This window comes from Marmota flaviventris, chromosome 12 (genome assembly GCF_047511675.1).
Source record: "Marmota flaviventris isolate mMarFla1 chromosome 12, mMarFla1.hap1, whole genome shotgun sequence".
Lineage (NCBI taxonomy): Eukaryota > Metazoa > Chordata > Mammalia > Rodentia > Sciuridae > Marmota > Marmota flaviventris.
In genome coordinates, this window is record NC_092509.1 from 11,865,164 (window position 1) to 11,892,810 (window position 27,647).

At 54.0% G+C, this 27,647-nt stretch overlaps 1 protein-coding gene across 1 annotated transcript in view; it reads right to left on the bottom strand.

Annotated features, from left to right (window-relative positions):
* Pcnx2 (pecanex 2) overlaps positions 1 to 27,647 on the bottom strand; it is a 169,575-nt gene that overhangs the window by 117,009 nt on the left and 24,919 nt on the right. The window contains exons 9-13 of the mRNA XM_027948057.2: positions 19,379 to 19,523; positions 12,305 to 12,450; positions 9,482 to 9,635; positions 9,354 to 9,386; positions 4,117 to 4,288 (exon numbers count right to left, since the gene is read on the bottom strand). Coding sequence (XP_027803858.2) covers positions 4,117 to 4,288; positions 9,354 to 9,386; positions 9,482 to 9,635; positions 12,305 to 12,450; positions 19,379 to 19,523 — 650 coding nt within the window. The remainder of the gene's footprint in view (positions 1 to 4,116; positions 4,289 to 9,353; positions 9,387 to 9,481; positions 9,636 to 12,304; positions 12,451 to 19,378; positions 19,524 to 27,647) is intronic.

A 27,647-nucleotide genomic window follows, 5' to 3' on the forward strand; every position in this document is an offset into this window, starting at 1 on the left:
AAAAGCAACAGAAAACTCTTGCATCTGAGAAGAGTCACCCCATGTGTGGCCCTGGCTACCAGGGAAGGCCTCCTCTCACCTAAGCACCCGTATCAGGCACTTTTGCTTCCCTAGGCCACCCATCCTACTGAAGGGCAGCTCGGTTCCCGGCCATCCTAAAGGTCTGCCTCACATGAGCTGTAGTCCACCTGCCATCTGCCGAGATCAGTTATCACAGCTGCAACAGAGAACACAAGCCCTTCCCCTCCCTCCTGCTGCCCTTCCACAGCTGAAGGTGGAAGGGCACTTCCCCGGGGCCTGGCCCTGCTCCCAGCTGCTCCTTTTGAAGCCTGGGCTTTCTCTGCAGTGGGATGATTGCAAAGCTAGGCTCGCTCACAGGCTGTGGCTGCAGTTGCCCAGATGGAAAGTAATAAAAACGGCAGCCCCAGGTCCCCAGTCTCCAAATGAGTGCAGGAAACAGTGCTGAGAAGGCCTTCCGCCCTGTTCCTGGCAATGAGAGTAGAGCATCCCCTTGTAACAAAGGAAGACGCAGGCCATGTTCTAAACTGAGGAGGAGAGTGCATAGGAACCTTATCTGCAGCGTGTCGCTCACCCTTGCTGCCTTCCTGCACCCTCCCACATTCTCTCCCTGCCTCTGAGGTCCTCCTCCCTTGCATTACATGTAACAAAAAGCATGGTTACCTTTCCTGCTGGCTTTGTCCCTACCACTGGCCAGCAGGCAATCCCTTCTATGTGGGGAGGCAACACAGAGAGCTTTGAGGCTGGAGATGCTGAGCAGACCCAGAAGAGCAGAGGGTGCCAGAACTGTCACCAGTAAGGCCAGCCTAAGGAACCTTCACATCCCCAGCCCCACCCCGCCCTGAGGACGACCCACTGCAAGCAACCGAGGTGGTGTGAGAGGCATGGGGCACTTTCGGGCTGGGTCACCCAGGCTGGGTTCTGGCTTCTCGCCTGACCTTTGTCTTTGGAGCTCCTTGTCATTCTTTGAATTGTGCCCAGTCCAACCCCAGGTCCTGTGACTGTGGTCACAAGTGGAAACAGGGATTTTGCAGATGCTCCCATGAGGATGGTTGATTAAGCCCTCCTGGGCCTTGTCCAGCACTACTGGGCTCCTTATAAAGAGGGTGGACTTGGGCTTAGATGGACAGACACAGCAGGGAGATGTGAGACCACAGGGAGAACACGCCATCTGCAAGCCGAGGAGCGGGGCCTCAGGAGACCACCCCTGCGGCCCCTTGGCCTTGGGCTTCTGCTCTGAACAGAGGCTGTGGTGCCTCCTTTCGGCAGCCTCGGGAAGCCTCCCTTCCCACTAAGGTTTGGTTTTTCCTGATCATTTCCCTCTCCCCTGCTGGACCCTGCGGTCATAATGGCAGCAACTATGTGCTATTTAAATCCCCCGACAGCTGGGAACAGAGGGCGAAGATTCCATAAGCGGAAGTAACCTTGAATTGCCCTTGTCCCCCAAGAGTCAGAGAGGCAAACCAGCCTTTCCCTCCTGCCTTCTCGTCCCCCTCAGGCTCACCATCCCCTCTGCTCAGCAGAGGAGCACAATCAACACGTTCATCCCCAGGGACTGGCGGGCTCTATTCCTCTGTTTATCTCTACCAGATGCTTGGGCATCTTGCCGGATTACCTATCGTCACTTGTCACTGTTGAGGAGCAGACAAAAAATATGAGAGAAAGGGGATTCCACTGAAAAAATTAAGAATGCCATATTTCCTGTCCCCCTCGTTCTAGGGGAATTGATCCCAAGAAATAAAACAAGACTGTGCACAGCTACTAGCTGGTTCCCGAGCCTGGGTTGCTGCCACACGATGAACCTGGGGCTGTGCCCAGCGTGTACGTCTCCTGTTAAAGCCTTGACAGCTTCTCACATTCCAAGGCCACTGAATGCCTGCCCTGCCAGCACCACTGCACTGCTCCAATGGCACGAGGAACAAGGGAGAGGCCTGGGTGCGAAGGGCGACTCCTTGCTGGAGACATGTGGGCTTTCTCTCCCTGAATCTCTCCCCAGATCCTCCGCAGCCGACCGTGGGGCCAGGTGGTGTGCTTCTACCAAGCGTGGGTGGGACATGCCAACGTGATTCCTTCCGTCTGGCAGGTACGCCATGGTGACCAGCTCCCCACCCACAGTGTTCACCGGGTACCCTGAACAGGATACCATGCCGAGTGCTGAGCATTCAAGATGAGAAGGCTGGAGGGGCCTCGGCCTCACCTGTGCTGAGCAGACAGGCTGGCAGGGGACAGATGGAATCACATGTGACCAGTGCAAGCAGATGACCACAAATGGGTGAGCGCTGACAAGTGTGGGTCGAAGGACAATGAAAATGGAACCAGACTGAGGGACAGCACCCTCCCCTGAATGGTTAAGGCCCTGCAGACAGCAGAGCCTTTGGGAGCCAGGGGTGGGGGGTCACAGATCCTGGCCACCGAGCTCCAACGGCACTGGCCACACTCAGGGTCAGGGAGACGGCGGCCCTGAAGCTCCTGAGAAATGCGGGTGCAGCAAGGGCACAGATATCTTCCACACCCCCTCCCTCCCTCCGGTCCTCAAGTCCTTGAGTGTCCTTGAGCTATAGACTCCAGTGCTGCTATGTGCAAATGACAAAAAGCACACAAACAAAAATAATGGCAAGAAAAGACAGTGCTCCAGAGGGTGTGTGGTCACCTGGGCCTTGCTCTGTGTACGCCCGACCGTCACCTACCGTCATAGCCAGGCTCGGAGGAAGAGCCTGGCCAGCTGAGAAGGCAAGGATGACCAGGGGCCTTTGGGGTGTATGTGTGTGAGAGAGAGAGAGAGGGAGGGAGGGAGGGAGGGAGAGAGAGGGAGAGGGAGAGAGAGAGAGAAAGGGAGGGAGGGAGGGAGGGAGAGAGAGAGAGAAAGGGAGGGAGGGAGGGAGAGAGAGGGAGAGGGAGAGAGAGAGAGAGAGGGAGGGAGGGAGGGAGGGAGGGAGAGAGAGGGAGAGGGAGAGAGAGAGAGAGGGAGGGAGGGAGGGAGAGGGAGAGAGGGAGGCAGAAAGAAGAGGGAGAGAGGGAGCAAGGGAGGGAGGGGGAACACTTTAAATAACATAAAAAGAAAGGCAAAATTGAGGGTAGAACAAATGCTCTCACAGGCGGCACCCCAGGAGTCTAAGGAGGACCGGCGCCTATTTCCCCAAGTTTTGCTTCCTAAGTGCGCACAGAAGTTCCCTGAAGCACATTCCCTGACCCTCTGACATTTTAAAGCTGCTCAGCTCCTCTGTCCATGGGGCAGGGAGAGGTGCTGGGCTTGCACAGGGCTGGAGACCGAGGAGTTGCTCCCAATACAGCAGGAAGGAAGGGGGCGGCAGCTGGGGAGAGTCCGAGGCTGTTGTACCCACCACAGCGCTCACTCCCCATCTGGGACCCCTGTGCAGTTCCAGTGCCTGGGAAAGGTGACACTGACCCAAAGCTCTGACAGACCACTATGGAGCGATTTCCATCTCTGAGTGGAGCCCAGGCTAGTGTCCTTGGAGCTGCCCTTCATCCACTTCAGCTGGCCAGCAAGCTCATAGCCAGTCACAAGATAACAGGGGCAGTGGAGGCTTCGGAGCCAGGGGCCAGCCCCACGCAGGCTCTTGGCCACAGAACGACACTGACAGCTGATCTCAGTGCCAAGCGTTACCCCATGCATGTAGGAATGTTCACTTACTTAAAACCACAGGGACTGAGAGGTGGGTAAGACTTTTTGTCCTTGCAACAAGCAGCAGTGGACTGCTGCTCCAGGTCACTCATCTAGGAAAGCAGTGACTCCAGAGCTGGGTGGCACAGGAAGCAGGTAGCATGCACAGGGCAGCATTCCACAGCAGAGACTGCCTAGACTGGAAGGCAGGCAAGGAGCACAGGGGAGGCCTGTTGAGCAGAGCACCTAGGCTCGGGTATCGTGGGGCTGCGACCTCTTGGCCACGGATATCAAAATTCTTCCAGCTTCATGTTGGACGCATGGGGGCCCCAACTCCCCACAGTCCCCTGCAGATATGCAAGCCAACGGGGAAATGTACACAGCTTCATGAATAATAGTAAGGAGGCTTCTCCAGAAAGGGATCTGGAGGTAAAGGTGAGACCAAGCTGCCCTCCCCAGGACCCACGTCCACTCACCTATTAAGTGGTCCCTGGCAGACTGCAGGAACTCTGCGGAGAAGAGCTGCAGGCCATACACAACATAACTGGGAGGGCGCCTGGCTTTGGCCCCTGCATCGAGAAGCAAAATAAGGCCACACAGCATACAAAAATAGATTGGTCTGCTATAGGTTATGATTTGGTTGTGTCCCTAGAAAACAAATACAATTCCTGAGTTGTGCCTTTTATTTTGATTAAGTGACAAGAATCTCACAGTCAGTCAACACTTGATACCACATAACAGTACATATGACACATCCTCCCCCACCCTCCCATAATCCATGCACACAGAACACCAGGAAAAGAAAAGGCAAAGCCTGGTGCTCCTCTTCCAAATCAGAATGAGACTGTCAAAAAGAACCCTTTGCCTCTCGATTCCAAAGAGATTTGCCTAAAAATTTAATTACCAGCCCTGGAGAAAAACCTAGATTGGCTTCAAGGGCTTTCTCCAACAGAGAGGTTCCATTCATTTTGATCATTTCAAGTGCAAAGCTAACTTAAACCTGTCCTTGCTCCACATGGTCTAACTGGAATTCCACTACAAATGAGGAGCAGGACTTTAAGTTGCAGGCTTCAGTCCCCTAGTGTCTTGGAAAGCAAGACAGTTCAGGTGCAAATGCAGCCCTGCAGAGGTTGTCCCATGCGCCCTGGTGACATGCAGCAGAATGTTCTGAGTTTTAAAGGAAATTTGCTATTTTGATGACATAATTCATACAACACTTTCCTCTGAGGGGAACCACTTAGCAGACCTTGTCTTAGTCCCCAATGTAATCGTGAAGAGAAATAGAAACATCCTTTGTTCTTCTCAAATTGCTAGAGAAAGTAAGGGAGAGATATAACGGCAACTTTCCATGACAAGAGCCAACAAATAATTTACACCTCACGAATCAACGCACAGTTCATGAGAGCCAAAAAGACAACAGAAATGAGTTAGGGGAAGAGTGTCCCTTGGAACTTACGAACTGCCCTGAGGGTGCAAAGGGGGGACTGAAGTGAGGGGGTTAGGCTCAAGTTTGCAGTTACCGCCTAGAACATCCTGTACTCAGGGGTGCAATTTAACTTTCCACTGTCCTAGGATAGAAATGGTCCTGTGCCAAGCCATCTTACTCAGGAAGATGTGGGATTTACCCAGAGGCTAGCTATCTTTGGTCCTGCGACTGGCTCAGTCTTGGAAAAGTACTTTTGCACTTTTAAAAGGGAATTTTCTTTTGAGTCCAACTAGGCCACGGATTAATGACATGGAGATACTTTCTTTGCAGGAAAAAAAGAAAATCAAAGCCGCAGCCAAGTCTAAATGCACCTAGCACAGTGCATAGCTGAGTGAATTAGCTGGAATAAACAGCTTCGCTATGTACAAACACGTTTCTGCTAACTGACGGGGTTCAGGATGCAGCCAAACGACTGCCTTCCATTTGCGATGAATCTTCCTTATGTTCAAAAGTAGAAACTGAGAGCCTTGGGCTCCGAATAGTTTGAGATGTCATTTTGTACCTTCTGAGTACCTTCATCAGCCATGGGGACAGAGCCTGGGCACTAGTTATTGAGGACACACTGGTGCCCTCCCAGAGTTGCCCTCCCCTGTTCGCAAGTCACCTGTCCCAGCCTAAGGTCTGGGTCAAGGCCATTCTGGGCACATAGATAAGTAGCAGTACGTGCACCTTCTGCCTGACCCCAGAAAACTCCCTAATGAGAAGCCCCTGCCCAGTGCCCAGGTTTGAATGTACATCCATCATCAGACCCTCAGGGTCGATGTTTAAAAAGTTTTTTCAAAAAGAAAATTCCATCCATTCTACCAGGTGAAGCCTGACCATAGTCTGTTAAAGTTCACTGGACCATGTCTGTTTTTAACCTTAAAACACCCCTGGGAGTGCCTTGTAAGGCTACTGCCCAGAGCCCACCCATGCCAGCCTGTGGCCTGATGCCACACCATGGCAGGACAGCAGATGAGGAAGAGAGCCGCACAAGAACCCACCTTGGTAGCCCACCCACTTGCATGCCAAGGACAAACAAGTGTGAGGGTCCTCTTGAGGAATGTGGGGAGGTCAGAAGCCTCCAGTGTTGGAAGAAACAAGAGTTTATCATGAGGAAGAAGGGTGACTGAGAGGATCCCAGAGGACCTGGGGCTGGGTGTAGCCTGGCCTCAGAGAGGTATAGGGGGCACCCAGCTCCATCTGGCTCTAGCCTGGGCTTCACCCCCTGGCATCAGGGAGCTGCTTCTGGCCACTGCGCTTAGCACGTTCCCAGCTCAGCCGTAATCACAGGGCCTGCTGTGAACACCTGGGCAGCCACAGGGACCTGCTTCTCTTTCCCATGACCCAGTCACTCATTGCTGAACCTGCTTCCAATGTATCCACATGACCAGTCCTCAGGCCACTGGGGTGCGCACACTATCACTCCCCTTCTGACAAGGTAAACTGAGGCAAGGGTGCAGCCATATTCTGATTTAACAACGTGCTCAAAACCTGCCACCTGTGCTCCCAGATGAAGACATGTCACTTTAACATCAAGCATTGGCTGAATTTATTAACAAATGTCTCCTGCAAATGTACTCAACCCAGCAGTTTGAAAAGCAGTCTGGGTTCTTTTAGAGCCACTTGGGAATGGAATTAGCCAATCTGCTGGAGCCGTTAGCGGGTTCTGACTTGACCATCTCCTTTCTCCAGGTTTCTCATCTATAAATTGCAGATGATAAATCTGCTTTCTAAATACTTGCACAGCCCAGCAGATTGCAGGATGAAATAGTTTATAGCTCCCTATTTCCTGTCCTCATTACAACTGCTGGAGAAATGCAACTCAAACCAGGGACTAATCTACATGGAAATCTTAAGTGAATTCATCACTGCAGTAGATAGACATGGTTAGATGGCTAGTCATGTCTTATTAGGAGCAAGAACAGCCATGTCGTCCCACCAGCTTGCTCAGTCTGTTCCTCCAGGACCTGGACAGGTTGATTCCAACTCAGCACAGCATCACAGGGTCTTAGGAATGGCACTGAGAAGCCACAGGAGCAGGGGGTACACTGGCCATCCTGTCCTAGGGTGCTCTGCCTCACCTGAGAGTTCACTGGGGAAGGCATGTTTAACAGCATGCTCCCCAAGTCACCCAGAAAACCAGCAGCCATGAGGTGCAGGCACAAGAAGGGGGACGGGGTGAGACAGTGATGTGCCACCTGGGGTGGGCCTCAGTGAGAACCTTGCCAGCTGCACATCTCCCTCACACCACCTACCAGGGCTTCTGACGATAATTACAACAATACATCTTAATACCCTAATTATGCTGCTCTACTTATCTTGACATTCAGACTCTAGGACAAGAGAAGATGTATTATATGTAAACCAATTATAGGGAACAGAGGTTTAATAAGACAGGCTTGCATGCCATGTGATCACCCAATTATAAACTCTGCTTAATTACCATGAACCAAACAGGAGCTACTGTGGACTTCACATCAGTCCTAAATCTGGGTGTGAACTTTCTTGAAACACAACTCAGGGAAGACAGGGCTTTCTTTCACTGGAAGGGGTCTCGGGGTCCACAGGAGCTTGCCATAACAAGGGCAAGGATTTGCTACAAAGGCATGGGCTGGGACGGGTGGGGGGGAGTCAGAAGAAGGTGCTCCTGCTTCAGAGCTCATCCAAGAATGTCAGGACATCGACAGGTCAGTGTAAGCAGCCCAGAGTGCTGGGGATGAAAGGTAACAATAGTAAACCCGAGCTAGAAAATAAGATCAGCTCCAACCAGGCTTGGTGGAGAGCACCGGCAATCCCAGCAGCTCAGGGATGAGGTCAAAGCCAGCCTCAGCAACTCAGAAAGGTCCTAAGCAACTTAGCAAGACCCTGCCTCAAAATAAAATAGAGAGAGGGCTGGGGATGTGGCTCAGTGGTATCACACCCCTGAGTTCAATCCCCAGGATCAAAAAACAAAGATCAGCTTCATGCAGAAAGAACATCGATTCAGGGACATGTGAAATAGGACCTCAATCAAATATCAGCTCACACTTGTGAGAGCAGCATTTAACACAAAGACAACAGTGCATTTGGTGAGGATGTGGAGGGGGGCTGCCCGTGTGCCACTGGAGGTGCAGCAGCAGGGAAACCACGCAGATCTTCGAAACACTGCAGACGGAGCCACCACGTGACCCAGCAATGGCACTCCGGTTATCAGCCAGTGGCGATGAAAACGGCACTTGGAGGAGACACCTGCACCCCGGCTCACCCTGGCCTCACCCACCAAAGCCAAGCCATGGAGGCAGCCTAAGAGCCTGATGAGGAACCAGTAACGTGCAATGTCACTCAGCCTTAGGTGGGAGGTGCTGGCAGGTGCAGCAGCAGGGTGACCCTGCAAGCGCTGCCCCAAAAGAAGCCAGCCAGCACCCGGAGGCAGACTCAGAAGCAGAGCACAGAACCAAGGTTATGGGGGATGGGTGTGGGGAGATGGCAGTGAAAGGGTACACAGAGTCACTCCGGCCAGAGGACTGGGGTTTGGAGATCTCTGAACAGCACGGTGACTAGTGGTTAATAATAATGTGCTGTACATGTGACAGTGGCCAAGAGAGATTCCAAAGTTCTCACCAAGAAACAAAAGTAGCTCGATTGACTCATTCCACAGGTAGACATTCCAGGTCATCATGGTGACCAGCTAGATTGACCCATTCCACAAGGTAGACACATATCAGGTCATCATGGTGACCACAAACCTATACAACACCTTTTAAGAAATAAGAACAATGATCCGTACCCACGAGCTGGCATTGCTTACAGTAAACACTGGCATCTGCAAGCACACCCCACTGTGCTAAGTACACGACATGCAGGATGTGCTACACAGAGGCATTTTAATGAGCCTCCTCGACACAACACACTGAGGCGTGGTACCGACCAGCACCTTGCTCAGCACCAAGTAGCAGATGGGCAGTGAGGGCAGGCACGGTGACAGTTTTCTGTGACCTCTCCCCAGGTTGACAAGGGCCCTGGGGATTAGAAAGGAACCTCCACAAGGCTCTGCCCTGTGCCCAGACGTCCCCTCGGCCAGCACACCATGCGCTCAGAGCAGGCCGGAGCTCGGCCAGCATGCTTCGTGTCTCTGTCTACTATTTCTACTTAAGCATTTGAGATGCAGCATAGTTGTGGATTTTGCCTTTTTATAGACTCAGGAGACTTGTCTGTCTTCAACGCAAGCAGACAAGACAAGTTACTTGCCTGCATTTGGAAACTTACGTGGATTGGTGAGGCAGGGTCAGGCTGCACGCTCTGAAACACAGATCAAATGCCAGCGTCACCTCACCTTGGTGTTCCCAGGCCACGCCAGGGAGAGCACACTCACCAGCAAGAAGGACGGGCCTTGCCTTGAGCAGGGAGTACTGGCAGCTGGCCATGACCAGGCAGAAGAGAAGCACCCACAGGTCTCTGCAGAAGCCACGGTTCAGCGTCAGGAATCCCAGGAGGGACACCAGGGTGCTGAGCAGGATGGACAGCAGATTCTCCTTGACATCTTCAGTGCTATGAAAACACACAACACACAGGGAGGGGAGCTGGGCTGCACCCACAAGCAGGTTCCCAGCTGCGCCTCAGAGGCCTTTGGCGGCAGGGGAGGGGAGTTGGGCTGCACCCAGGAGCAGAGGCCCACAGCAGCAGCAGGGGCAGCCAGCTTAAGCCAGCCTGATTCGGCTGAGGTTTGAAGGCCTTTTCTTCTCTCTTTATTCCTGTACTATTTAAACAAAATTCTTATTTTTGGCCCCAGGAATCTGTTTTTGGAATAAATGAAATACCATCCCTCGGGGTCTCCTTAGCCTCAGTGCTGGGCTGTCTGGGGAGGGGCAGTCAGAGGTTGCGTCCAGCCATGGGAAGCCAGAGCTTTGCCCCCAGCCCCGCCCTGGAGTGAGAGGGGGGCCACTGACCCCTGGGTGGCATGGGAACTCGTTCTCGGACACCATCTCTGAAACCAGAGTTTGATGCCCTATTTCAGGAGCCAGAAGAGCTCTGGCCAGAGAGCTGAGGGGACTCAGGGCCTCCTGCAGTACAGGGGGCCAGCAGTGGCCTCACTGTCTACTAGGTGACTATCCTCAGTGAGACGTCCCACATGAGGGGGAGGGTGGAGAGGGGCTTATCCAAACTGTGGTGTCACAAAGGGACAGGGAAAGGAGGTTGAGACCTTGGTACACAGGGGCAGCAGCGCTGGCTCATGGAACTGGGTGGCTGGGGAGGGCAGAGGACAGAGGAGCTGCTGGACAGAAGGGAGCCCAGGGGTCCCAGGGTGTGAAATGGTGGGGATGACTGCAGGGGAAAGAGCAGGGGCAAAGGTGAACAGAGGCAGGGTCGTGGCCTCAGAGGAGGCCGACCTCAACGGGAGGATGTGGTGGCTGAAGTGGAGACTGGAGGCCACCAGGAGGTCTGGGGGTAGGAGCTGGGGTCCAGAGGGCTGGTCACAGGATGCAGTGTATGCGTGTTACCAGCAGGTTGGTCACATGCATGCAGGTTTCTGCACTGAGCTGATCTCTTCAGGCAGGGACCGTGGCTGCTTTGTGCTGGGGTATGAACAGTCACGGGCATTTTTAAATGAATAGGCTTTGTTTTTAGAGATAGTTTAACTTCACTGCACAATTGAGAGAGAGGACAGCGTTGCCCCCCACCGCAGGCACATACCACTGCCCAGCCACACTCCCTCCGGAGTGGGACGTGCACCTGGACCAAAGACCCTAAAGTGCACACTGGCCCCAAGTCAGTTCCCACCAGGATTCATTCTTGGTGCTGTTCGTTCTGCGGGTCTTGACAGGTCAACGATGACCAAACACACCCTATGGTGCTGCGAGCCCTGGACCTGGGTACTCCAGCTGTCCTCCCTCGCGCCTCACCCCACGATGGTCACATCTCATCTTCTCCAGAGTCTCCATTCCCAGAACGTCCTTCAGCTGGCTGTTTTGTCACCATGTAGATTCAGGATTTTTGGACTGGGACCTAACCCAAGGGTGGTTTACTCCTGAACTACATCCCCAGCCCTTTTTAAGTTTCTGAGGCTGGCCTTAACTTGCCATCCTCCTGCCTCAGCCTCCTGAGTCACTGGGATTACAGGCATAGGTCACTGTACCCAGCTTGGATTTGTTTTTAATATGAAGGGTTAACACAAGCTACTCCAACTCCCAATGATTCTTTTTTAACAAAAAAAAATTAATATTTAAAAGAATGCCTCATCTAACAGAATGTACGCTCTCGGATTATTACTTAAGCATTCCAGTCCCCCTTCCATGTGCCCCTTGAGTGACATAGCATTGCTGGCAAAGCCATTAGAACTCCATTCCCTGACTGGTGGGTCTGGAAATTTACTGTTGTAATTTTGCAAGACTGTCGTTTTTTTGCAATGCAATCACACAGTTTAGAGCATTGCTGTAACATCCCCATAACAAGTTGTCCCCGGGGGTCCAGCAGCTGCAAGGCAGCCTGGCGGTCACCCACAGGATGGCACTGAGCCACGGAACAGCATTTGCCACAATGGCGTTAGTAACAGCGTTGTCAGTTCTTGGACCAACCTCCGGCACAGCCACAGCCCTGGGGACCACAGGAGAGCCCTCTGTGCATCCTGAAGCAGGGGGCACAAAGCACAAGCCCCTGCCCAGCCCTCCCCATCAAGCCCTGACCAACCCCAACCCGCACCCCACCCCCGGCTCAGCCCCAGCCACTCGGTATCTGATCCCGAGGGAGGGGCGACAGGAGGAGGGGGAGCAGGGTTTGGAGGAGCTGGTGCTGGGGTTAGTGCACATCACAGGGCAGCGCGAGGCACCACCCTCCTCCTCTCCCCAGGGCCACAGAGCCAGGCAAGGCCCTGTGCTGCAGGTGATGCCAAAGCTGTCCCAGGAAGGATGACCATGACACAAGCAGACCAAAGCACCATCTGTCCTCAAGCTAGCCTGAAACCCAAACTATGCCCCTAGTCCTCACTCCTTCCACTGTGATGGCTATAGTCCATGTTTTAAGTTGTCGGGTCTCATGGCCTCGGGCCTGGGTTCCCAGCTAAGGGGGCACAGCGTGGCAACATTCTGGGGAGCCTTGACAAGCAGCATCTTCTAAAACCATGCAAGTGCATGCTACTGCCCCACTGAGGCTTCCGGCTAACCACATGTGCCAGGGGCTCACCCACCATGCCGGGGGGCTTACCCACCATGCCGGGGGCTTACCGATCAAGCAACGCCAGCAAGGTGAGTCGGTCGTACCAGACTTTGATCCACTTGCCGGGGAAAATGATAAACTTGTAAAACTGCTCTCGGTTAAATTTTCCTTGTGCTGAAGAACATGACGAGTTTTCCAGATCTGGACTCACGTGCTTTAGATACCAAAAGAAACGATGGAGAGAGGTTTCACAGAGGGGAGCCATTGTCACAGACACCACCGCTGAAGAACAAGTGCCCAAAGTCTGAAATGGGACACCCTGAGAGAACAGCAGTAGGTAAAATGCATTGAGCAACACACCCCAGCTCCACCCTATCATGTCCCCCAAACTGCTGCTCGTCCATCAGAGCATCCCCGCTCCCTGAAATGAGTCCCCCTGAAGGTGAAGATCCCAAACGACTTAACTTCTAAAAGCATGTACTGATGCAGTGCTGAAATAAACATCCACATCTTACTACAAGCAAAGAAGTGCCGACGGATGCCGTCAAGGTCACTGAAACTCGCTGTGGCAAAACCTGAAACAGTTGCTGAAACAAATCTAAGCCAGGAAGTCTGGACCACAGGGGGACTGAGAGCCAGACTGTAGGCTTCAACCCTGATTCACTCGAATCCTGTGGGAAATAATTCAATTTTTTTTTTAAAGTGGGGGTCATCTTTGATTTGTCTATCCAGTCCTTAATGAGGGACTCCACAGAGCCTGGCCAGGCTGGGAGGAGGACTCTGAGAACATGGCAGGCTCAGGACAGATGCAAACCAGCTCTGGGGGACCACACCCCGTCAGGGAGAGCAGGACTCTGCTGTGGGGAGCACAGGGACCTGGATGGAGTGGAGCCCAGGGGTGGGCAGGGAAACACAGAAAACAGGAGGAGGATCCTGCAGGGGAAATGCCAAGCCTGCCCTCTGCCAGCACGTGGCCCGGCATTCAGAGCGGGTGGCCAGAAAGCCCAATGCCCGGCATGCCCACAGCTCGCACTCACAAGTAAGTGTGGCGGACGGAGCAGCCACCACACTGTTCATCACCAGTGGAGAGAGGCAGGTGCCACCAGCCCAATCGCCCAGAAAGCCAACGGCTGCCATTTTAGAGAGTGATCTGGTATTAACCCTGGTCTCTGCCACCGCGTGCTCCAAAACCAGGCCACTTCACCTCCTCTGCTGCTGGATCCACCCTGGGACAGCCACCTGGATGCTTTCTCGTGCCCCAGGCCATGAGCGGCTCTCATGCTGTGCTGCTCATCAACAGGACTTTGCCCTGCGGAGGCCGTTTCTCTACACTAAATAATCATAGTGACCACACTTTTAAAAGTATGCTAATTAAATATTAAATAGAAGCAAACACATACGTTAAAAGCATTTGTTGACCCTCTATTGCCCAGAACAGGAAAGAAACATCACCAATAGCACTGAGGCTCACTGGGGTCCATTCCCCAAACCCCACCACTTTCTTCCCCACCACAGAGAGCAGCTGTTCTGAGTTATCACCCCTTCCTTCTCTTCTTTTAGCACTCCTATTTCCAGAACTTGAACCCTGCTCAGGTTGATGTGCTAAAGTTCACAGATGTTAAGTCATGACTTGCTACCTGCTTCTCTTTCCACTCAATATCACGTTCCCAGGTGGATCCAACTGGGCTTGGTAGCTGAAATGTTCATTTTAACTGTTGCGTAATATTCTACTGTATGGATGGTTTACTTCTGCATTTTCCTCGGGAACACATAGGGTTTTGAATTTCTTTTAAGTTTCTTTTTGGCTGCTATGAATGTCCTTAGACATGTCTCTTAGTACAAAAGTATAATAATTTCTTAAAAATACGCACCTGTGAATGGAATTGCGGGAACACAGATGTCCACCTTCGCTAGGAACTCAGTGGCTTTCCAGGAAGTGCACACATCTGCCAGGATGGGATGCTGGTCACAAAGATGCCCCATCTGCCCAGTGACACCAAGTGCTTTCTGAGGGGTCCTGCTGGTCTACATCCCCACAAGCCGTCTGCAGGGGTGTGTGGCCCACGTCCTCACAGACGTTTAATAGTGCTAGGCGGTCTTCTCATTTCTGCCAACCAGGTAAGTGGAACATAGCATTTGATTTTAATCCTAATTTGCATTTCCCTCTTTACTAATAAAGCTGAACATCTGTGGTCACTTTTTCTCTTCATGAAATCATTGGCCCGTTTCTCTCCGGAGTGACCTGCTGGCCTCTGGTATGTATGCATGCGTGTGTGCACATGATCTGTGCATGGTCAAGACCTTAATTCATCATGTCCCACAAACACGTTCCCAGACTGAGATGTGTTGTCACTCCTTGATGATATTCTGGACAAGCAGAAATTCCTGATAGAGGTGCAACATGATCCATGCTGTTCCTGGGCTGTGCGGAGGGTCTGTACCCTGGGGCTTAACTTGTGACCCCTGCACCCTGAGGGTGGAGGTACCCTTGATCACATCATCTTTATTAAACTTGTGCGGTTTTGCCTTTCACGTCAAAGTCGCTGGTTCACCAGGAATTTGTCTGACCATGCCGCGTAAGACTGGAGTCCCTTGTATTCCCCACAGGGGAAGGGTCCTCCTCATCCTAGGTACTAGGAGGCTGCTGGTGTCCTGCTGGCTGAGGCTGGTGCTGTCCTAGTCCCTGCCCGCCTCTTACTTCCTCTACCCTCCTCTGTCTCTGACGAGGGCTGGGCGAGCCACACCATCCTGGGCAACTCCCACCTTCTCTTCCTTACACGCTCTGATCCTCCTTCTGTCTGCCACTTTGCAGCACCTTCTTCAGGTCTAACCTCCAGTCTCCAGGCCCTGCTCCCGGGTCTGACTTCCTGTTAAGTCCTGTGTGTTTATTTCCTTCCTTGTGTTTTCATTTCTGCATCTGCAGCTTTTGCAGACTTGCTCCTCAGTTATGTGTTCGCTCCCCCCTCCGCTTTGTTCCACCTGTCCAGCTTCCTGGCTCCAGGTTTGGGGGAGGGTTGCTCCCGCCCTCTGCTGGCCTTGCCACTCTGATTCCCACTTTCTCATATAGCTCGTAGCTTCCCAGGTCATTGTCCCCACCAGGCACCAGGAAGCACAAGGTGTAGCACCCTTCAGAATGAATCCTTCAACAACCCGGACCCTCAACCATCCTCGTGGTGTGGCTAAAGCTGCAAAACTTCCTGCAGGTATAGTGTGCTCATGGAGTCTGAGGACCAGTGTCCACCCTCTGCCCACCTGTAGACTGAGGAGGAGTTTTCACCAAGTGCCTCTGTGGCACTGTGACTGCAGGGTGCTCAGCAGTCTAGGTGACGGGAGGCTGCTGCTGGACCCCACCACGCTCTGCCTCCTGCTCCTGGGTGTGGAGCCTGGCAGAGGACACCGGCTTTGTCACCCTTGCAGTGAGGTCACTACTTGTCACACTCACAGCACCCCTGAGTCTTCTGTAGGTGCCTTCCGTGGGAGCCTTCTGTGTGTGCCTTCCACGGCAGCCTTCCCTGGGTGCCGTCTGTGGGTGCCTTCCGTGGGTGCCCCAGCCCCTGCAGGTCTTCTATTTCTGCATGAATGTTAAATTATGGTAAAATATATATATATATATAAAATTAAATCAATCACTGTGACCATTTTTAAGTGTGTCTACTGCCTGCTCACATGGTGCAAGAGAGTTCCAGAACCTTCTCTTCCTGTATTCACCAAACAACTCGGCAGCCTCCTCTCCCGCAGCCTTGGCCACCTCTGTGGTACTGTGGATGAACAGCTCTGGAACCCCGGGTAAGGAAGCCCAGCTGTATCAACACTTCTGTGACCAATTTCACTCAGCACCTTGAGGTTCATCATGTCACAGCAAGCCTGGGAGTTCCTTCCTCTTCCGGGCTGAATAATATCCATTTGCACATACACCATGTCTCAGTCACCGGCTGCACCTTTCAGTTATGGGAACAGTGCTGCCACGGCAGTGGTGTGCAGGCACCTTTTCCAGGTGGGGGGTCTCAATTCTTGGGAAAGCACCCACTGGGTCCCCCAAGCCATGATTATATTTGTTGCTCTCTCTGTGTTTTCAGAATGGATTTGAGGCCAGCTCTCATTCCTGTGGGCTCACAGAGAAGGCACAGGGACTGAACAGAAGGGCAAAGGGGAGGAAGGAGGGGGCCAGCTGTGGCGTGGCCTCAGGGTGACACAGCCACTTCCTCCGAGGGCCTGCAGAACTCCACCAGGAAGCAGGTTTGGGAACCTCTCCTGTCCCCACCGCCACCTCCTGACTGGGCTGATTCCAGTGTAACACAGGGAGGCCCACCCATAGGAGGGCAACGCGCTGACAGGTCGCCCTCAGCAGCAGGAGGGCCCGGTACAGGACCAGCTGTGACTGCCCACCAGGGGCTCGGGGTCCGCAGCACACCTCCCCTGCACAGCTCCTGGAGCCCAGTGCAAGAGAGACCCCAGGGCACAGGTGCCTGGTGCGTGTCCCTGAGAAGAGGGACCAGTGCCTCACGTAGAGGGTCAGGGTGACAAGCGCATGGCCACGTGTGTTCTTCCTGAGGTGAGAGAGGGACCCCCAGCCCGGGCTCAGTGGGGCACCCAGGCCCTGGGCAGGCAAGGAAAGGGTCTCGCGAGAACGATGTCCGCACCTTTTGTACAACTTGACGGTCCTGATTGGCTGAGCTGTTTACTGCTGCCTTAGGAGTATTCTGATTGGCTGAGCCTTAATGAGCATTCTGATTAGCTGAGCAGTTTATTGCTGCTTTAATGAACATTCTGATTGGCTGAGCTGTTTATTGCTGCCTTAATAAACATTTTTGTTTTAAAACATCTCTGAATGTAATGGAAAGAAAAAATAATGTGATTTCTTTTATGGAAAATATTATTCCTAGAATTTCAATTCTTTTGCCTTAGATACCAAGGAAATCAAGAGCTTTATGTTTTGGTGAATCATAAAAATTATTCTTCGCCTACTTTCTGGTACAAAATTCAAATTCGAATCCAAATTTTCTCATCATCTTAATATCACTGGTTCGCTCAGTTAGTAGATGTTTATTGTGCAGATTGTAGAAATCGAGAGGATCTCAAGAGAGTTCCTTCTTAGGGTTGGAAGTTTCTGGGGGGAGAAGAGCAACCTTGTCCACAACAGCGCCGCCGACGCGCACATCGGGACATGTCGTGCAAGTGAAAGACCTGGGGACATAGAAGACACCCCCATGCCACCTGGAACCCCTCCTGTTCAGAACGACCCGCCTGGGTGAGTTCCAGAGAAGTAGGAAGGATTCTGACCCTGTGGGTATCGCTACCAACGACGGAAGTCCCTGTCACAGCCCACACCACTCTTCCAGGCACTGCATTACCACCTCCACTTTAACTGTGGAGGCCCCACTCGGCCCGAAGCCATAGCGCGGCTCCTCCAGTGACCCAAGCGAACCCATGGCCGCAGCTGCCATCTCGTCGGCCATGTGAAACCTCTTCCAGCAAGACAGAGCTCGAGAGGCAGCGCGCAGGGGTCCGTGGTGAAGCCAGGTGGAAGGCACGCATTGGAAGAGACCCGGACAGACAGCTGAAGACAGACAGCAACAGCAACGCCACCTGCAGTCCAGCATGGAGGCAGATGCGCCCAGAGGGACCCTGGATCACAGCAGCGTGTTACTTACAACAGATCTACAATCAGGCTTGTGGCTGCGGGGACAGACCGTGCGCTGTAAAGCCAACACGTGGAGGTCTACTGTGTGGAAGGGGGATGAGACTGCCTCCGCGGACCCTCCCCTGGGTCAGAGGAGGCGCGGATGAACTTGAACTGCAGGCCTCCTTTGCGGACCTGGGGTGGTTTCCCAGGTCCTTGGTAGGAGTCGCCTGAGGGTGGAAAGAGAAGCCAGGGGAGAGGAGAGCAGAGGCCGCAAGAGCAGCTCCCAGCAGACACAGCCCCGCTGAAAAGGTGGCTGGTGGGGACCCTGGTGCCGGAGTGGGCTGGGAGAGCTCAGGGCAGAGGGTGAGACAAGGACTGGAGCCCGACGCTGACAGGGACACGAGAGCCCGGAAAAGGTCCGCCAATGCCCCAGTACAGGACCCCGTGCCCCCGCCCCCCGTGTTGCCAAGGGTTCCCATGGAGCCCAGGTGACACCAGACAGAAGGGGACCTGGCACAGCACGCGAGCAAGCCTGCTGAGCAGCTGGGGAAGGGCGCAGTGCAGGTGAGCAAGGCCAAGGGACCAGAGACACCAACCAGGCGAGGCTGGCATGACAAGGCTGGGACACACACGTTCGGAGATGGAGCCTAGAGGGCACAGGTACACTGAGTCATGAGCCTCCTGCAGAGGCTCGCTGTCCCCTCGAAAGGCTCACCAGGAAGTAGAGGAGTCACAAGGGAAGGTGAATACCTTCAGGTATTACGAACCCTGTGCCCCTCTCTCCTGGTGACTGTGCCACTGGTTGATGCCACCGTTCTTATACATTCTCATAAAGAAAAAAGCTGTGAAGGGTTACGGGAGTGCCAACCTGGCACTGACCCACAACAGCAGTCCTGGGCCACGCCTGTCATGACAGCTCTTACAGTGTTGATCAGTTTAGGAGCAAGGAGCTGCTTGGCTTTCACAATATCTGTGTGAAAATAGTAGCAATGCCACCGTCACAGGCCTAGCTGCCTTCCAGATCCCACTGGAGCTTGGCTGCAGGAGGGTCAGATGTCAATGAGGTTTCTCTTGGGAAAATAAGGGAAGGCTTCAGGTGCTAGACCTCTGACATCACCTGCCCCAAGAATAACATCTCTCTTCAAGTCAAATACCTAGGGATTTTTGAATATTTAGTATAACACAAGGTTATCATTTTTTAAAAACACAGATGTTTTAAAAACCATGGGGGGAAAGGCAAACTAGCCCATGAGTTCTTGTGGGACCTGTGCATCCTAGCAACCGAGATCAATGAAAATGAATTTCTAATGCATTTGGAAAAGCCAGTGAGATGGTGACAATCCTTTTAGTGTCGATGGAAGGTCACCTGCTGTCCCATCCATTCTCTGGACTGCCAAGCATCAGAGATGCATCTACAATTCACCAGGGACATAGGACTCGGTGGGAACTGACTATGCCCTGGAACCAGGGCTCAGAGCTTCTAGAGCACCCACAAACAGTAACCCCGCACCGTGCATACCCGGGGCATCTCTGACTGGGTCCTGCGGGCCACCATGAGGAGCAGCTGCTGTTGCAGGGCGCTGACGGCAGGGTCCCCCGAGGACGGGTCTGGGCTCTCGGAAGTAGTGGTGCTGGAGGAGCTGGTCTGAATGGTCTGAATCTCCCTGAGGATGGAAAGAACAGCAGCTGTGGTTACCCGCGGGAGCCAGAGGCATCTGTTCATTACACACAGACTTGTAGACACTAGGGATGCCCACGACAGGAGCACAGGGGCCCTGACAGCCAGTGTGAGCAGCTGAGCGTCCCCAGTTACACATGCGTGCCCCCTGGGGGCACAAGGCCAGCCCCGCACACGCAGAGATCATCCAGGCTGCTCAGAGGGGCAGCATGCCATGGGGGTGGGCACGGGTGTTCTGGAGGTGACAAGCTCAGATTTCTATGTATGGATTGCTTCAGGTTCTAGGCTCATCTACTGTGAATACAATGAACAGTGGGCTGGTGAGTCCCCAGACCCCAACAAGCGAGAAGCAGCAATGGGCTCCACTGCAGCTTCTCTGTACCCCACACTCTTCTGCATCACCCCAACATGCCACTGCAAGAAAAGTTCAAATTACAGACAAGAAATGCCACTGGCCATTGAAAAGGGGGCATTACGAAGGGAGTTGTGACCCGTGTCTCAATAGCTGTACTGTGTCTAACAGGTGGATGGGCAGGGTTAATGGATGCGTTAAGCAGTCTTAATCCTGGCATTTCCCCTTCCATTCAGAAAGCAAAACCAAGACCCCCCATCTGATCTCCAGCCGGATGCCCATGACTCTTAGGAGTCGATACTGGCAGCCTATCCAGGGGTCATTTCTAACAGGACTCCTACAACATAACCCCCTTCTATTCAACCATCCAAGACTACGTCCTTCCCTGGACCTGGGGTCAATTATGAACACCTCTGTCACTCATCTGGCCAGTGCTTGGCTTTGGACTGGGAATATAATACAATCCTAAAAAGTCATCATGGAGCAAAAAGGAGTCGCCTAGATATAGGGAAATTCATGGGTAAATTTTTATAGTTCTTAAAATGTCACAACAGTTAGGAACTGCTTTTCTCCTGGCTTTTAGAGGCTATGTGAGTAAGAAACACCTGGAGCTACAGCAGTCACATTGCCACCATGAGGCACTAGCCCAAGACTGCAGGCAGAGACAAACTGGCTTCCTGATGACAGTGAGGAGCCTCTGAGTCAATAGCCTTGGCCTGACCACACCTTTGGGCGTCTGGCTTTCTGATTTATCGTGGCTCCTCACTGCTGAACCCGTTTTGGATCAAGTCTTGTGTTACCTGCAGTCCAAACGGCACTACGCAGACCTCTGAGCCAGAAGCCACAGAGATGAAGCACCTGTGACTCACAAGCCACGTGCTGTGTGATTAAGACCGACAGGTGCTGCTCCTGACAGACAAGGCCGTGCTCACAGACTCAGGGGCTTCTCTGTACCATGGACATGACACATTTGGTGGAGCCTTCCTCAAAGGGAAGCGAGTAGGGCCGGAGTCCATGGGCTCCTGCACCCCGCCCCATCGCCAGCTACACAACGGCTCCTTCTGCAGCCTCTCTGTGTCCCCGCGAGGGCTGCATCTGCCATGCAGGGGACCAGAGAAGACCAGAGCCATGCTCACTGAGCTGGCTGCACTGCACAGAAACCGCCTGGGGCCGCCACCGTCACACAACTCTGTGTGCTGGCACCTCTCCACAGCAGGGTCAGAGGGGCCGCCCTCACTAGGCCAGAACCTCGCAGAAACCACAGACCAACCTGGCTGCCCTGGGCTGGGCAGGCAGCAGCAGTGGGAGCACTTGCCTGCTCTGGGCCAAGAGCAGGGCGCCAGGCTATGCTGACGGGCTCCCCCAGGGTGAGGGCCTGAGAGAGCACTGGCTGGGGCCAGGCCTGCAGAGCGTCCTGCCAGGAGCCAGGACAAGAGCAGGTGCCCATCAGCTGCACCCTTCCACGTCACTAGGTCACCTCCAATTGCGCAACAGTAATAATAATGATAATAATACTACTATGTGGGTTTCTTGCGAAGCCACGTAAATGTGCAATTTAAGGGTCCAGGGTTTGGTTTCCTCCGCAAAGTCCTGTGGGTGAACTCTAAAATTGACCAGAGTTGTGGGTCGACGATTGCTCTGCTGCTTGCTGTGACTGGATGCGTGTCGCTCTCCGGCAGCAGGCAGCTCCTCAGTGACACGGCTGTGAGAGCTATCAACAGCACATGTGGACAGATGCTTCTTGTTCTCATATTGGAGAACAGCATTACCTCTGGACCTTTGCACATGACATGTGCACTGCAGGCATCTCTGTTGGCAAGAATGAGGAAGAAGGGCTTACCCTTGATGCGCATCTAATTCTTTATCGTATAGACTCAAACAGCAGGTTAGGTCCCCTCTGAAGAAACCACCTCTACAGGAGTTGAGTGTTCCAGAGAAGCCCAGGTGAAGCGCTGTCCTCTGAGTACTTTGGGCCACAGTCTTCACCCCAGGGCTTCCCGTGGGGCCAGGAGGGCAGGCTCCAAACTGCTCAAGCGGAGGAGATCCCTGGCCTCAGCTGAGTGCACTTCTCCAGGGTCCTGCTCATGTGGTTATAACCCACTGACCAATGGGCACCAGTCTGCTCATGCCAGTTCCCAGCAGACTATGATGTCATCAGAGTCACTATAGACAGGTAGCAGGAGTCCACTGAATTGCTCCCAGGTCAACGTCCTTTACACATAACCCCTTAGACTCTCGGGGCTGCTCCCCTCTCATCCAAGGGCAGTGGATACCAGCTAGAGCCGACACTTCCTCCCGCACTCACAGCATAATGTGCAGGGCACTGTGTCAAGGATGGCTTCCCCCCTCAACCCTGCAGAGGGAAGGGAAGTAGCCTCGCCTGCAAGGGAGGTTTCTGAAGTATAATATGCGACATGCGGTGCAACTGGTCCCCACCGACCTGCTCTCTGCTTAGTCTCTGGCAAACTAGTTCTGTGCAGGGTGGTGGCAGAGATAAGCTTCTGGAGACCAGTGTGAGCTCTCGTAGCAGTAGAAATGGGGGTGCATGGAGAGCCTGTGGGAGGAGCAGAGATTGCAGGCTAGAGTTGATCGAGGCTGGGCCAGTACATTCTCATGTGGACAAAGTTGGCTCTAGAATTGATACTGCACCACGTAGACGCCCATGTTTACCCATCTGAGCCGTGGCCAGCACACAAACAGCAAAGCACACAGGTCGCGTCTCCGCTTTCCCATGGATAGGGAAAATCTGAAATGCTAGTTTTCAGATTTAAAATGACAGCCTCCTAGCCCAGAGGCCCCTCTTGCTCCTGTCCCTCCTTGTTTTCCATAACTCCTGGGGATAGGGTGCCCAGAGAGATGGCCTAGAGGTGAGTCAGCGCAACCCGCTCACCACCCCTCGTGGAGGAGGTTGGAGTCCAGAAGCTCTGTCTCAAGCTGCAGCCCAGGCCTGCGAATGCTCACAGGGACGCCTGTCCACCGGGCAGCAGCTCTCCTGGCGAGGACAGAGGGGCCTGCCTGAGTCTCCAGGCAGCGGCCATGGGGAAGGCAGGCAGCTCTGCAGCACGGGGTCCTACTGCCCCCGTGTGGCCACCAGGCGCACTGTAGCAGGGCCTCCTCCCTGGCAGGACCTGGGAACCTTCCAGCCCCAGCCCTGGCGGAAAGTGTGACCTCTTCCCAGTATGGCTAAGAAACCAGAATAAGGGCAGGGGAAGGATCGAGAGTGAAGGTTCAGAAATGAGGGAGCAGGATGTGGGAGGACAGAAGCTGCCTGTTTCAGGTGGGCCTTCTGCTCTGAGAACCAGGGCACCGAGAACCCCAGGTGTCCTTCAATGTGAAGCAGCACACAGGCTGTCATCCACACAGCCACACCAGCCCACACTCACGGTCTGGATGCTGTGACCAGAGGCCAGCGCTTCCAGCCGCACCTGCGTGGACCTGCACTGCACCCCAAACACCACCTCCTCTCTGTTTTGAACACCTTACTCCCTGCGGGGCCCCACCTCCTCATGCCTGTTCAAACCCAGCCACCATCTCTTCTGAATCAATTCCGGGGACGTGTGGCTTCCCGTCTTCAGAGCCGACTGCATAACCCTCCTGACTGCAGGGGCAACTCCAGAGTTTGTCCCAGCAAGTAAGGGTGGTTTTGTTGAGATAAGGGTCAGGGAGGATGAGTGTTGTCAACAAAAGCATGAGAACCGGAGAAGCACGAAGGCTAAGACCAGGCCTCAACCCACCCTCAGCAGAAGGTACACAGGGGGCCTAGAGACTGAGGGCAGCCATGAAATCAAACCTGACTTATAAGCTGAATAACACCCGCTTTGATGTGTGCTAGATGGATTCAGAAACTGTAAAAGCCAGGAATAATTTAATTTAGATAATACATTGTGAACTATTCTGTTGAGGTGCCATCTTTGGTACAAAACTCCCCAATAGCGATGCTATAAACTGATCTGTTCCAGAGGATTCTCCCATCCCATAGACTGCTATGCCCACTGTAGGAGTTGCGTGTCCTCAAAATGACGGTGAGTCCCGCGTCTCTGCATCAGCTGCGGAGCACAGGCGTTGTGTATGTATCTGCATTCGCCTGCTGACCACGCTAGGAGAACTGGACTCGCACTGAGATACAGATCTCTCAGAGAAGAAAGCTCTGCTCTGTCGCACTGAAGAACTTCTAGGCACAACAAGTCCAACTTTCAGCTGAACAAAGAACAGACACTGTTGGGCACTAACTGCAAAAGTCCACTCCGCAGTGAACTATTCCAGCCCACTCAGAGGATCCACTTGGCAAGGACACGGAACGCTGGGCTGGGTCAGCCACCAGCAGCTTTTCCAAGCAGCAGTTCTAAATGCTGGGGTTCCAGTCGAGGGTCCCTGTCCCCACTCCTGAGGAAGCAGCACTGCTCAGGGCACCTGCGCTCTGGCAGCTACTGCACAGCCGGAAAGCACTGCTTCCCATGGGCACAGTGGGCCAGGCAGGGAAGTGAGCTTCCTCTCCTGGCTTCCTCCAGACGTCCCCAGGAGACTCAGAGCTACACTGCTAACAATTCCCTATTCATACTTGGGAGTCGGGACCTAAGACTCTCATGGCAACAGGCTTAGCGACAGCGAAGAACAGCGGGTTTCTTGCCAGCACTGGGTCAGGGCTTAATGGCCTAGTTGGAGGCCATCCCAGCCATTAGGGTCACATTACAGGGAAAAGACTGCTTTTCTAGTACCTTCCATGGCCAAATGGCTTAGAGACAGCCCCAACCAGGCAGACTTCCAAGTTCGAGATCAAGGTTTATGTTACTGTGGCAGGAGGTCTCAAAACTGAGTGACATGGGAACTGGGGGCACAACACCAAAATGCCTGCTGCAAAATGCCACTGACACCAGGATGCTGGACCTCAGCAGGCCAGCAGGGAGGACACTGGGGTTGCCCACCTGACAGCCCACACCAAGTGACCAGGAGAGCACCAAGAAAAAGGTTTCCTCCTGGCCAGAAGCCAGGACCTCTTACTGGGTGATGTCCCAGCAACCTTCAGCCACCATCCGGCCACTTCCAGCCAGAGTTGGCAGCAACCGGCTGGAACTGACCAAGTGCCCTTCGTGGTGGGACTGTCTTGAGTACCGCATATCCTCTCCCAGCCTTTAAAGCACCCCAGTGAATTAATTGTGGAGGGTTTCCCTCTATTTAAAGGATAGAAAACAGATGCTTAAATGGCTAAGCAACTGAACCATGTCAAATAAAAACTTAACAGCAGTGCTACAGCTCACTCCATGCCAGGCCGAGGCAAGAGGCGCTGAAACACTGGGCCTCTTCCGTCAAGCACGTCGAGTCCCGGGGCCGGGTTTCCCTGGCTGCCAACTTGCTCAACAGGACACAGGCCTGGGACGCCTGAGTTCTGTGCAGAGAGGCTCAAGATGACTCCTTCTTTGGTTTCCCACTCACAGAGGAGAGGACCACATTCCACACTCCAGTGTGCCGACCAGGCCACAGGTCACACTGTGCCTCCCACCACTCCAGGCAAGGAGCTGGAAGCTGAGGGTCCTACTTGAACAGGGTAGTGTGTCTTTATGCAAAGAAGCCAAGCTGTTTCTGCTGCATCAAGGACAAGAGTGGGGGTCCTCCGGGCACTTCACTCCTGTCCAGCCTCTCCCCGCAGCCCCTCAGCACCAGCTAGAGCCCCGCCTGGGCCATGTCTGTCCATCATGCAGTGAGCCTCAGGGCAGCATCTGCTGAATACCTGCCTGGAAGGCCCAGAATGGCCTACAGGGACACGCCAGCCCAGCAGGACCTCGAGGAGGAGCAGTGGGAACCTACCGGGGAAAAGGGTAAGACTTCCAGGAGCAACTTAAGAGACGGTTTTGTTTTCCCGGGAACAATCAGCAAGGAAAGTGAGCCTAAGAGGAGAACCGTGACTGGAGTCTGAAGGCTGAGAAGGCCAGAGCGCGAGACAAGGGGGACTTCAAAGGAGACCCGGAGGACCCTGCAGTGGGAGCACTGGGTGCCTCCATGTGGATCTCGACATGGGCACGGGCTGGCAAGAAGGGCCGAGAGCAAGTTGATGGGCAGGGGTGCTGGGCAGGCTGACAGCAGCCCAGGGGCCCGGCCAGACACACACAAGTGACCTGTGGTCTGAGAGATTTCAAAATACCAGCATTAAACCAAGTAGACGCTCATGGCAAAGGAGGGTTTCCAACTCCTGCAGACAACGCCGAAAAACCCAGGCACTCTCATCCCTCCATGCACCCAGGTCCTGAGCCACTAGCCTGGCCCTGCGGGGGCCACTCTTCACTACAGTGTTGGAGACAGTGACCAGGAGGTGGCCCTCACCCTTGGGGACAAGCAGGAATCGAAGACATTAAACTGATCCAGCTAGTTCATGTTTCTCCTGTTTTTCCAGCACTTTTTCTTTCATGAAGTCATTAGAAGACACCCAGGTCACACTCACCACACCACAAAGTCCTGAGGATTTCTGACCCACAGAAATCAGCCGCTGCCTGGCATAGCTTCCCAGGCCTCAGACTTAGGGAGGTGTCTGAGCCCAGGATGTCCACAGTGAGCCTGTTGGACAGCAGCAGCCCACTCCTCGCAGCGCCGAAGGGCTGCTCCTAGGCACAGCATGAACAGAGGGCAGCTCGTGACCGTCCTTCCAGAACCACTGGGCATAGCCCCGTAGCTGCCAGGTGAAGGGCTGGAGCTCATGCTCCTGTGTCAGACAGGAAGCAGCTGCCTCTGCCACACCAGGTGAGCGCTGTGTGGCCACGCTACCCTCATGGTCCCGCTGCCGGCCTCGGCACTGACTCCTTCAGAGGCCAGGCTGTGTGGAGGTGGGCATTCCTGAAGACCGCTCCACACAGAAGTGGCTCTGTGTGTCTCTAGGCCTCATGTCTGCCAGCGCCGGGCGGCTCCTCAGAACCCTGAAGACCAGACCCTCAGCACTGCAGGAAGAGCAGGTGGCCTGTGGGGCCGGTGAGCAAGAACTCCTCCACAGCAGCATCCATACTCCAGAAGTGTCAGGTCCGGTGTCCCCAGAGCCTTTCTTGAGTGGAGGGAAGGGACTGGGGTGGTGGGTCCTTCCTGTGTGGTACAGAGCAGGTCCCAGATGTCCCGTGCATCTGGAGAGAGCTGGGCAGTGAGCGCCGTTCCCCTGGCCCACCGCTACCCACCCTGCACTGTGCAGCCTGACCTCGCCCAAAGCCCTACACTAAGCCCGAGCCTCGGGGCAAAGCAAAGTCTATGTATCTCTGGGAAGGGGGCAGGCTAAGCTGAGATCTCCCCTCTGGAAAGGAGACGTCGAGGCACTGGAGGACTTTGTGAGGAAGGATGGTGGGGCAGTTAGTGGGCGGCTCTCGGTGCCGCACGTTCAAGACATAAGGATACTGGAGACCCACGGCCCACCTCTGATCCCGTCTGCACATGTCCATGTGTCTCAAGGCTTTGAGTGTGCGGCTGTCTTCTAACCCACGTTGCTGGGTTAGAAGACTTCAGCTGAAGTCTTCACACAGGATCAGGTGGAAGGTCGTTTCTCTGGGGTGGGGCTGGCAGGTCTTCACACCTCACTTTGGGGTGGAATGGTAGGCTTCCGTGTACCCTAGGATAGCTGAGGGACATGCAGACCCTTGGGGCGAGGGGAGGACAGCAGGCCAGCTCCACAGCTGTATTCTATGCGCTGACTTTTGGGTCTGAGCAAGCAGCCATGGTAGAGCATCCCGACAGGAGGTGCTGGGGGCCGGAGCTGAGGGGTGGACAGCGACCCTCCCTCTCCTCTGGGGT